The sequence below is a fragment of the Oreochromis aureus genome, linkage group 19 (assembly GCF_013358895.1).
Source record: "Oreochromis aureus strain Israel breed Guangdong linkage group 19, ZZ_aureus, whole genome shotgun sequence".
Classification (NCBI taxonomy): Eukaryota; Metazoa; Chordata; class Actinopteri; order Cichliformes; family Cichlidae; genus Oreochromis; species Oreochromis aureus.
Genome location: NC_052960.1, coordinates 22,839,339 through 22,851,376, shown reverse-complemented (window position 1 = coordinate 22,851,376; position 12,038 = coordinate 22,839,339). Strand labels below are relative to the sequence as shown.

Genomic DNA, 12,038 nt, shown 5'->3' with positions numbered 1-12,038 from the left:
CACTGATAAAAAGTGATATCTCATCATCTCAGACATGTTAAACACATTGATGGTCTGCCAAAACATGTTTGAAAACATGTCTCTCATTAATGACATCTGAGCATTTTTGTGCCAGAAAAAACATTCCAGTTAAAACCACTCTACAGTTTGTGTTGCTCTCTGTCGCCCTCTGTTGTTCAGCTCTGAACATAAAGTCTTCTTACTGAGGAGAGGAAACTTTCCTTTGCTATAAAGATCAGCCGATTTCAGAGCAGACGCAGGGCAGATAAAGACATGGATCCCGGTGAGTCATTTGAGTTCCTGTGCATGGAGATTGTCTTTAATAAAAACCAACTGAGCTATGTCCCAGTTAGATGTTAATGTGTGTTCTTATGTTGTGTTGTAGTGGCAGCTGTGTGCACTGCTGCAGGAGCAGGTAAGACAGGGGTGTCCAACTCCAGGCCTCAAGGTCTGGTGTCCTGCAGGTTTTAGATGTGTCCTTGATCCAACACAGCTGATTCAAATGGCTAAATGACCTCCTCAACATGTCTTGAAGTTCTCCAGAGGACTGGTAATGAACTAGTCATTTGATTCAGATGTGTTGACCCAGGGTGAGATCTAAAACCTGCATGACACCGTCCCTTGAGGCCTGGAGTAACCTGAGGTAAGCAGTTTATTTAACTTTACCTCATTTGAATCAAAGGCCGATCCATGTCTGATCCATGTCTTGTCTTCCTGCAGTAGACGCTGTAGTCGCCGCTCCTGCCCTTCTGGGAGCTGCTGGTTTCACCTCAGCAGGAATAGCTGCAGGCTCCTACGCTGCAGGCATGATGTCGTCTGCTGCAGCTGCTAATGGAGGAGGAGTGGCAGCTGGTGGCTGTTTTGCAGTCAGCAGGTAAATGAATAATTAGATGTTTCATTAGGATTTTAACTTGCAACATGTTAAAGGATTTTTATATGTATTCTGCTTTATTGTAGTTAAAAAATCCCTAGTTGTTTAGCTTCATTTAAAACTCCTATTTCACTGTGTTTCATGACAAAGCTTGCATGAGGAAATACCACAGGTGCCTCCACCTTTGCTGAGTTTGCTGAGATAAGCTTGACCGGTTACTATTTTTAACAGTTTAAATATGTTTCATGCTCACCTTGTAAGGAGTTGTTTTACACACAAGGGGCACCGACCCGACATATTTTAGGAAGGAGCAGTGTATAAATAAAGAGGGAACTGATGTCTAAGTGTGAGTCTCCACTGAGATCACCCATGTATATACATGTTTGAGTTGTGTCTTTCTTTGCCTGCTGAAACAATTCTTTGACACAACAACATGCAAAAAGAAAAAGTTCATCAAAATATCATAATTTTAGATTAGATAATTGCCTCTGTTGTATGCTTTTGACAGCTTATTTGTGTCATGGTGCTGCAGGTGCAGCTGGTCTGTCAGCTACTGTTGGTGCTGCTGTGGCTGGTGCTGGAGCAGCAATGGGATGGTTGGTGAGTTTCATCAGCTGAAAATCATGAAGAACTCATATATTTGCTTTATGCCAAAACTGGAAGTCTTGTTATTCTCTCAAGCTTGTTTTCGTCATTGTGTTGTGTTTTCATGATGTTAATTTTTATACATTTATATTAAAATGAACTATTATGGTGCAAAGCTTGTGTGTATCATTAGTACAGCTAACTGTGTTCAATACACAGTTAAAAGGACAAGACATGGTTTTGTGTGCAAGTTTTTAAAGATGGAGGACTGATAGTCAGGTTTAAGGCATCTCTTTAGTTTTTCTCTCTTTTGGTTTGCATTAAAAGGAAGACTGGCCATTTTAATGTCACCTTACAGATTATCATCATCATATTACATGGTTACTAGGAGAGCAAGATGATGTAAAAAAAAAAAAAAGAAAAAAGAAAAAAAGAAAACTTCTGGTGGCTGCTACTGCTACCCCTCAGCATCCAAGAAGATATACACGGTATCAATTTCAAAATCCTACTTCACCTTCTCGAGTTATCACGACACATGGGTGTCCGTCAAAACGATATTACCGGTCAATGGCCAGCAGCATATTCAGCTTGAAGATTGCTATAAATTGAAGTGGATGAGTTTATGCCTCATATTAGATTTAAAATTTTGTTTCTGTTGTAGAATGTTGGTGGAATAATTGAGAGAATCTCTAAATATTGTGTTGGCATTATTTTCCATTTCAGTTGATTTCAGATGTGCAATTTCCCAAAAGGCTTTGCATTAAAGACCCTCCTTTAATTGAGGTTTACTCCTGGATGTTTGTCTGATAGAACTGAATCTATCAAAAAGCTGTACGCTCAAATAAAATAAACCTTATTCTAACCAATCAAAATAACTTTCAGCATTCAAACAAATCTAATCCTAGCAAATGGTTATGGCAGAATATCTGTTTTTCATCATGGCACAAGAAACTGATTTAAAAAAAAATCTAGAATATGCTATACAAGATGGAAAGTTTTTCATTTGAAGAACTTGTATCAAAATATGAAATCTGCAACAATAAATTTCTTGAATATCAGAAACTGAAATCCATCCATACAGGAAAAACTCAATCCCACTCAATTGAATCTAGAAATGTCTACTTGGGTTACAACATTTTTAACTATCTGAACCCTCAACTGGCTAGTGATATGTAGAAGCTATTATTTATAACTGATAAATCAATTTCCTTCCCAACCGTAAAGTGGAAGCGAGGTCTTTCCATCAATCCAGATCAAAACTTCTGGACATAAATATGCTTAATCAAAATGTGATAACTGAGAAGATTTGGGGATCCACTGTATTCAGAATATTAATGAAATCTTTAATGTAAATATGGTTTTCTTTAACACCAAACACTGACATAAAACACCTTTTTTAGGCCTGGATGTTCCCATCTCATCTCCAACAATGCTTCTCCCAAAGATAAAAACAGCATCAGCATTAGCTCAGAATAGGTTGATTTGATTATCAATTGATTAATTTTTTTGTGATGATTATTATTTTTAATTCTGTTTTTGCTTTTCTCCTGCTAAATTGCTTCTAACAAAATTTCCTGCAATTAAAATCTAAATTGTGGACATTCTTAGTCCTTTATGAAAGGGTAAAGGGATAAATGTGTGTGTATTAAGTAGTTTTAGTTTAAAAAGCTCCTAAAGGGTACTCCACCTTCTAATGTTACAGTTCCTTAGTGCCTGCTGTCCAGGCCTCTTAAATCATCCCAGGTGAACAAGTGCAACGATCAAGAGGGGAGCTGCTGCTAACTGGTGTGACTGATAAGATCTGACCTATAGTGCTTCTCAGGGTTTATCATATGAGGGAAAGCAGGGGATACACTTGGACTTCAATAAAAGAGCTGAACCAGACTTCCTGTATAGAGGTGCCCGTCCTGCAGATCAACAATCCAGTCTGTCTTACCAAAGCAAGAAACCTTCAGAGGTTGCAAAGGTACAGACATTCTGTACTTTTCATGAGTTGTCATTGCTGATTTCCATCCTCTATACTCAGTATACTGTTAATGCCTTTGTATCTTTTTATGCCTGTTTATGTCTTTATACTAGACACTATAAAGTTGGTGTGAAGGTAGAATTCAGTGAATGAATCTAAGCATCATCAGCTTAACTTCAAATTCATCTCTATTTCACTTGATGTAACGTAACTCTCATCACAGCCACGGTAATAGACGGGCTCATAGATGGACTTTTTTTTAAATCTTAAACTCTAATTTACATTTGACCTTTTGTATTGTCTTTGTCTATCTGAGTATCTGAAGTTCTGTTTATTTAAGCCCTTTCTGTATAGTGCTTTGTGACTGCTTGTCTATGAAAAGTGCTTAATAAATAAACCTTACTTACTCTCTTTTGATTAACAGCACATATTTCAATAATAATACTTTACATCTTCATCCTGAAATATTGTTTCTGTGTGAGGAAATCCAAGTCTGCTATTGCAGCTCTATCACATAGTAAAGACTTTTTTTTTTACATAAAATATTTTTTATGAACATAATGTCACAAAAAATACTTTCAACACTTCTGCCATGCCTGTCTGATCTGCTGATTCAGTTGTTGCTTTTTACTCAACAGTGAAAAGAAAACCATCAGCTGATTTTCACAAACAGCTGATTTACTAAGAAGCATTTGATTAAATTCAAAATTTATAAAAACACTGATACTGTAGAAAAAAACACAACAGACCACAGATGAGATAAAGATGTTTGTTTGTTAATTTATTTGCATTTACAAAGCATTATGGAAACATACTTTTCAAGTTCATATATTTCCAGCAGTTATAAAATCCAATCAACAGATTGCTATTTATTATTAGTTTGGTGAGAGCACCAGACATGCCACTGTGCCGACCTCCAGTGCAGCATCAACATGTCTCTGCTGGTCATCAAAGAAGATGTGAGGTTTGATCCTCTGCAGGCTAGGACCTTTGTCAGCCCCTCCCACAAACACAGCTTCATCAAGCTCCAGACCCCACCGGTGCAGAGTGTTTAAAGCTCTGTAGCCGTCACAGCCTGCCCCTCGAGATGTCACCAGGTAGGTACGAATGGGACACTTCTTGTACAGGCCTTTATTATGCAACTTTTTCTGCAGTTTTATTAAAACGTCTAAGAATCCTTTGAATGGTCCCTGAATAAAGAAAAGAGAAGAAGAGGAGTGACTCAACACATGACAACCTGGTCAAAGCAGGAAAGTGCATTTGGATAATTTAGCTGATATCAGCTTATTTGAATGTAATTAGCAAAGATTTTCTTTTCTATTATTAAATATATATTGCTTATGACAGTGCAGAAGGCCAATATAACTGTAACCATATAGTTAAATGAGCTGTTTTTTTGAAAAATATTAAAAGAAGATGGAATGTGTTTCTATCATCTATCTTTCATACCTCGTTCATTGTATTTTCAACATTTTGCTTCTCATTCTCCAAGTATCCTTGTAGTCCACCACTCTTGAACACGAGCTCTGACTCATTAGAGAAGAGGACAGCGTCACCATCAAAGGCAACATGCAGCTGATTCTCAGACACTGTGATGATGTTTGTTGGAGTGAACATGATAGCAGCTGCTACACCTGATGCAGGGACATTCATTCACAGTAACACACAGAGTCATTAAAGTGCAACAGCAGAAAGTGCATTCATCTTAAAGTTAGCACCACATTTAACACTTTTACCTTCATTCACTGCTTCCTGAACCTTCAGCCCTGGTTCATCAGACAGGTACAGGTGGGTGTTGTTTCTTTTTAACTCACTCACAAGTTGATCTTCAGTCACAGGTAACAGAGTGATAAGTTCTTCCAGCCCTCCACACAAGAATGAATGAAAAGCCTGCTGGACAATCTGTTTTACCAAAACTGTTTAGATTCATCAGAGTAGTGTTAGCAATAGTGTTACTATTACTTACTTATATCTATTATTTTTTTATTAACTTGCTTTAGAGTACTTACACTTTCATTCGTATTCTACTTTATTAGATTTTGTTTTTTAGCTGTTTTGTTGTCTTATTGTAAGCCTGTCATTAATCTATGTAAAACTTTGTAGTGCATGAAGGGTGCTGTACAAATGAAGCCTGAATGATTTAGAAAGAGTATTGGGGTAAACAAGAGTTAATCCGAATCACTTAGAAGTGGAAAGACTATCTCGTTCTCAGTCTAATTGTTTCCATTTATCCATTTTCTCAAAATTAAGAAGTTTCCTCATAAGTCACATGTATTTGAAATAATAGTAAGTTTGTTTGGAGGTATCATAAACTCACCATGTTCACGGATGTGATCCATGAGAAAGTCTGATGATGAGCTGTCATCGATGAGTATGACTTTAAAGAGCTCCTCACTCTCAGGGTAATGGTTTCTGAGTTCAGCATTGACTGCCTTCAGAGCCTGAGAGCAAAACAGAACCAGAGAAATTAAAACTGAGTGAATGTTGAGTAACTGTGTGAGTGCAGTATTTATGTGCAGGTTTCTGTGGTGCTTTTTCTTATGTGGTATAGTCTCATCTTCCACAGTCATTAACATCTAATCACTACATGCAATTGTGTGTGTGTGTGTGTGTGTGTGTGTGTGTGTGTGTGTGTGTGTGTGTGTGTGTGTGTGTGTGTGTGTGTGTGTGTGTGTGTGTGTGTGTGTGTGTGTGTGTGTGTGTGTGTGTGTGTGTGTGTGTGTGTGTGTGTGTGTGTGTGTGTGTGTGTGCTTTCCCCTCATAATATATGACCTTGACAAAGTTGAAGGCAGGGCCATAGCCCTGCTGTTCCTGCTTGAAGAGGAGTCCTGAAGACATGGCAATGGTGACAGGGATCTCTGGTTCAGGCTGAAGGAGAAAAAAAATGTTCTTAGCCTTTTAACATTCCCACAATTCAATAAAGATATTCTTTTGCATAGTTTAAAGATAAATTGTCAACAATTTTTCTTATTTGACCTCTGCACTCATACAGAATGTTATCTCACTATTTCCTTTGCACTTCTTGCTTGATGGTTTTAATGCTTTATCTGTACTTGTGAGGGGACTTGTCATGAATCAGTTTTCAACCTTTAATCTCTCTCTGCCTATAAGACATTCATGAAAATGTATTCATTGAGCAGTGAGTTGCCCGTAGTGTCATTTAATTTTGTCTTCTGCTCTTGAGTCTGGTGTGATAACTCTTTATACTCTCCCACTTTGCTTCTGTTTCCCACAATTTTTCTCCATACCTCAGGTTTACAGAGTCTTTAAAGCTCTGTAGCCGCCATAGTCCGCCTCTCGAGATGTCACAAGGTAGGTACAAATGGGACAATTTGTACCTTTCAAATTCATACCATTTGGATAATTTAGCTGATATCAGTTTATTTTAATGTAATCTATCTGAGATTTCAATGATTAAAAATCACAGAAACCCAACATAACTCTATCCATATAGATAGTTTTAAAATATGAGAAGTTGAAATGTGTTCCTATCATTTCTCCTTCATCGGATTTTCAACATTTTGCTTCTCATGCTCCAAGTATCCTTGTAGTCCATCACTCCAGATTAGGTGAAAACGATTAGGATTAAATGCAGTATAATAACACTTTCATGAAACTGTGTCCTGTCATGATCTCCAGTGCTGCCATTTCATAGGATCTGCTGTCCAGGGCTCCTCAATCACTGGTTGTTCTTATAACTCATTTCACCTTCTGCTCTAGTGTCTGCTGTGATAACCCTTTTATACTCTCCCATTTTATTTCTGTTTCTGTTTCTCACTATTTTTCATAACAGGCTTAAAACCAGAATTGAGGAATGACTCAAGCATGTGAAGAAATTTTACACTAGTTGGTACCATCTGTCTATCCTGTATTACATCCCACACCCCAAAGACTTGAACATTTAAGATTACATTATAATTGTTTGTTTTTAAGGATTTTTTGAGAATAGATAAAGTTATAGATTTACAGATAGTGACTCTTTTATGCAGCCTAAAATAAAGTGACAGTTTGTTATTATTAAGCAATCTATCATTTCTTTATTTTGTGCTTCACAGGTGTTTCATACCTGATGTTCCTTAGCATGCAATAACTCGAGCTCCTCAGAGTACAGTATTCTTGCATCCCTGCTTACAAAACTGTGAGACATTGTACACAGTTTTGTAGGGAAACTAAACATCCTCAGTAAACATCAACACAAGGTTGTTTTTTTTTAGCTGAACTGTGGCACAGCAGTCAACTTCAGGTGAAAGACCCCGGAGTACACTTGAAATCACAATGAATGCACAGTAAAGTGACCTTTAGTGGGATTTTCAATCTTGTTTTTAATTTTAATCATACTGTGTTTAATATAAGTCTGCAGATGAGGAAGTTAGAGCACCACAGCTTGCAAACACCACTGTGAGGATTCATAATAATGAAAGGAGAAGTTTCCTCCTAAGCAAACAGAACATACAACAAAAGAAAAAACAGGTCATTCAAACTAACCTGCCCTGACAACTTAAATGTACAGAACTTGTTTTGAAGTAAGAAAGAAAAGGCCCTAATGCTTTATTCATCTGATTCCTGAATGTAAAGGACTGTTCATGGGTGAGGCTTCATCACATTCCATTACTGTTGTCACTGCAGTGGTGTGACGTCACAATTATGACGAACAACTACCAGAAGTTAAAAAGTGCTTCAAAAATAGAAATAGTACAAATGTAAATAGAATAAGTAGGATAAATAATAAATAAACAAGAGCAATAACAAACATAGCTACATGTCAAACATTCATAAAAGCTTTAATATTTTAAAAAAAGTATTAAGAAGCGATTTGTAAGACAATAGTGAAGTTTCTGCTCAGACCTCCATGAACTGTTCCATGACAGAAAAAAACACTTTGGTCTCCCCCTTCAAACAACATTGTTCCAGAAGTTTTGTGGTTTGTTTAGATGAAAACGATACCAGCTTCAATAAAAATGCATTTAAAATGTTCATTACCTCATTGTCTTATTTTAAATTATTTAAAACAATGCAAAGGTTTAAACCCCTAGGTCATCTATTCAATTCAATTCAATTTTATTTATATACTGCCAAATCACAATAACAGTCGCCTCAAGGCGGTTTATATTGTAGAGTAGATCCTACAATAATACATACAGAGAAAAACCCAGCAATCATATGACCCCCTATGAGCAAGCACTTTGGCGACAGTGGGAAGGAAAAACTCCCTTTTAACAGGAAGAAACCTCCAGCAGAACCAGGCTCAGGGAGGGGCGGGGCCATCTGCTGCGACTGGTTGGGGTGAGAGAAGGAAAACAGGATAAGACATGCTGTGGAAGAGAGACAGAGATTAATAACAAGTGTGATTCAGCAGAGAGGTCTATTAACACAAGTTGAGTGAGAAAAGTAACTGAAAAGGAAATACTCAATGCATCATGGGAGTCCCCCAGGAGCCTACACCTATTGCAGCATAACTAAGGGAGGATTCAGGGTCACCTGGTCCAGCCCTAACTATATGCTTTAGCAAAAAGGAAAGTTTTAAGCCTAATCTTAAAAGTAGAGATAGTGTCTGTCTCCTGAATCCAAACTGGAAGCTGTTTCCACAGAAGAGGGACCTGAAAACTGAAGGCTCTGCCTCCCATTCTACTTTTAAATACTCTAGGAACAGCAAGTAGGCCTGCAGTGCGAGAGGGAAGTGCTCTAATGGGGTGATGTGGTACTATAAGGTCATTAAGATAAGATGGGGCCTGATTATTTAAGACCTTGTATGTGAGGAGCAGGAGTTTGGATTCAATTCTGGTATCAAGAGGAAGCTAATGAAGGGAAGCCTTCATTGGCCTGTCAATACTCTTCCTACAGCATTTTGGATTAACTGAAGGATTTTAGGACGTCCTGATAATAAAAATTTACAGTTCTTAAGTTATTATTTTTAAATTGTTATTCACTGCATTATTGTACACTGATAAGAAAGTGATATCTTATCATCTCAGACATGATAAACCTGTTGATGGTCTCTAAAAATGATTTCCAGTATTTAAACTGTTGGAAAATAATGGCTGTCATTTAATCTGTCAAACACATCTGAAACATGTCTTTCGTGAATGACATCAGAGCATTTTTGTGCGCTCTGTTGTTCAGCTCTGAACATAAAGTTTTGCTTCTGAGGAAAGGAAATCTTGCTTGCTATAAAAATCAGCCTATTTCAGAGCAGACGCTTGAGCAGATAAAGACATGCAGCAGCAGTGGAATGGTTGGCGTAGTTTCATCAGCTGAAAATCATAAAGAACAGACGTATTTGCTTTATGCCAAACTGGAAGTCTTGTTATTCTTCTCAAGCTTCTTTTCATCATTGTGTTGTGTTTTCATTATTTTCATTATGATACATTTACAGTGGCTTGCAAAAGTATTCGGCCCCCTTGAACTTTTCCACATTTTGTCACATTACAGCCACAAACATGAATCAATTTTATTGGAATTCCACGTAAAAGACCAACACAAAGTGGTGTACACGTGAGAAGTGGAACGAAAATCATACATGATTCCAAACATTTTTTACAAATAAATAACTGCAAAGTGGGGTGTGCGTAATTATTCAGCCCCCTTTGGTCTGAGTGCAGTCAGTTGCCCATAGACATTGCCTGATGAGTGCTAATGACTAAATAGAGTGCACCTGTGTGTAATCTAATGTCAGTACAAATACAGCTGCTCTGTGACAGCCTCATAGGTTGTCTAAGAGAATATTGGGAGCAACAACACCATGAAGTCCAAAGAACACACCAGACAGGTCAGGGATAAAGTTATTGAGAAATTTAAAGCAGGCTTAGGCTATGAAAAGATTTCCCAAGCCTTGAACATCCCACGGAGCACTGTTCAAGCGATCATTCAGAAATGGAAGGAGTATGGCACAACTGTAAACCTACCAAGACAAGGCCGTCCACCTAAACTCACAGGCCGAACAAGGAGAGCGCTGATCAGAAATGCAGCCAAGAGGCCCATGGTGATTCTGGACGAGCTGCAGAGATCTACAGCTCAGGTGGGGGAATCTGTCCATAGGACAACTATTAGTCGTGCACTGCACAAAGTTGGCCTTTATGGAAGAGTGGCAAGAAGAAAGCCATTGTTAACAGAAAACCATAAGAAGTCTCGTTTGCAGTTTGCCACAAGCCATGTGGGGGACACAGCAAACATGTGGAAGAAGGTGCTCTGGTCAGATGAGACCAAAATGGAACCTTTTTGCCAAAATGCAAAACGCTATGTGTGGCGGAAAACTAACACTGCACATCACTCTGAACACACCATCCCCACTGTCACATATGGTGGTGGCAGCATCATGCTCTGGGGGTGCTTCTCTTCAGCAGGGACAGGGAAGCTGGTCAGAGTTGATGGGAAGATGGATGGAGCCAAATACAGGGCAATCTTGGAAGAAAACCTCTTGGAGTCTGCAAAAGACTTGAGACTGGGGCGGAGGTTCACCTTCCAGCAGGACAACCACCCTAAACATAAAGCCAGGGCAACAATGGAATGGTTTAAAACAAAACATATCCATGTGTTAGAATGGCCCAGTCAAAGTCCAGATCTAGATCCAATCGAGAATCTGTGGCAAGATCTGAAAACTGCTGTTCACAAACGCTGTCCATCTAATCTGACTGAGCTGGAGCTGTTTTGCAAAGAAGAATGGGCAAGGATTTCAGTCTGTAGATGTGCAAAGCGGGTAGAGACAAACCCTAAAAGACTGGCAGCTGTAATTGCAGCAAAAGGTGGTTCTACAAAGTATTGACTCAGGGGGCTGAATAATTACGCACACCCCACTTTGCAGTTATTTATTTGTAAAAACTGTTTGGAATCATCTATGATTTTCGTTCCACTTCTCACGTGTACAAGGTTCAAGGTTCAAGGTTCTTTATTTGTCACATGCATAGTTATACAAGTATAACACACAGTGAAATGTAACCTGACACGCTCCTCGACATGTGCAAAGGGGGGGTAGAGGAAGAACATTATATATATATATAGTATATACATTAGGTGAATGTGCAGTAGCAGCAGCAAGCAGGTGAATTCTGTACATCAAGTGAATTAAATAAGAATAGGCAATCTGACTATTTTACAGAATAAACAATATAAACATATTTAAAATTAAAGGAATTTGAAATGCACATTGTGCCTGGGTTTAGAGTGTCTGGAAGAGAATCCTGTCTCAGTCAATCATAGGTGAGTGTGTTTAGGGCCCGGATGGCTTGGGGATAGAAGCTCCTCTTGAGTCTCTCTGTCCTTGCCCGGATGATGTGGAACCTTCTACCGGATTGCAGAAGTTGGAACAGTTTGTTGCCAGGATGTGACGGGCTGCTCTAGTCCGGCATCTCCTGGTGTAGGTGTCCTGAAGCGGGGGGAGAGCAATCCTGCAGCAGCGTTCTGCTGTACGGATCACTCTCTGGAGAGCTTTTTGGTCCTTAACACAGCTGTTCCCAAACCACGATGTGATGTTCTGTGTGAGGATGCTCTCCACAGCGCCTGTATAGAAAATCCTGAGGATCTTTGGAGAGACCCTGAACTTCCTCAGTTGTCGGAGGTGGTACAGGCGCTGCCTAGCCTTTTTAGTCTGGAATGTGGGCAGACCATGTCAGGTCTGAGGAG

The 12,038-nt window shown here is 38.8% G+C and overlaps 1 protein-coding gene across 1 annotated transcript; it reads right to left on the bottom strand.

Moving 5' to 3' along the window:
- Window positions 1–4,264: 4,264 nt before the first annotated feature.
- Window positions 4,265–5,075, bottom strand: LOC120435002 (cytosolic 5'-nucleotidase 1A-like). The gene is made up of 2 exons (XM_039603696.1): window positions 4,872–5,075; window positions 4,265–4,612 (listed from the first exon to the last, which is right to left on the bottom strand). Exons 1-2 carry the CDS (start codon window positions 5,073–5,075, stop codon window positions 4,298–4,300), a joined length of 519 nt encoding a protein of 172 aa, XP_039459630.1. The 3' UTR covers window positions 4,265–4,297.
- Window positions 5,076–12,038: the final 6,963 nt, after the last annotated feature.

Coding starts and splice junctions, on each gene's coding strand:
- LOC120435002 (XM_039603696.1), bottom strand. CDS start 5,075: ATGAATGTCCCTGCATCAGGTGTAGCAGCTGCTATCATGTTCACTCCA. Junction 4,613..4,871: donor TTGAAAATACAATGAACGAG/GTATGAAAGATA, acceptor TTCTTTATTCAG/GGACCATTCAAAGGATTCTT.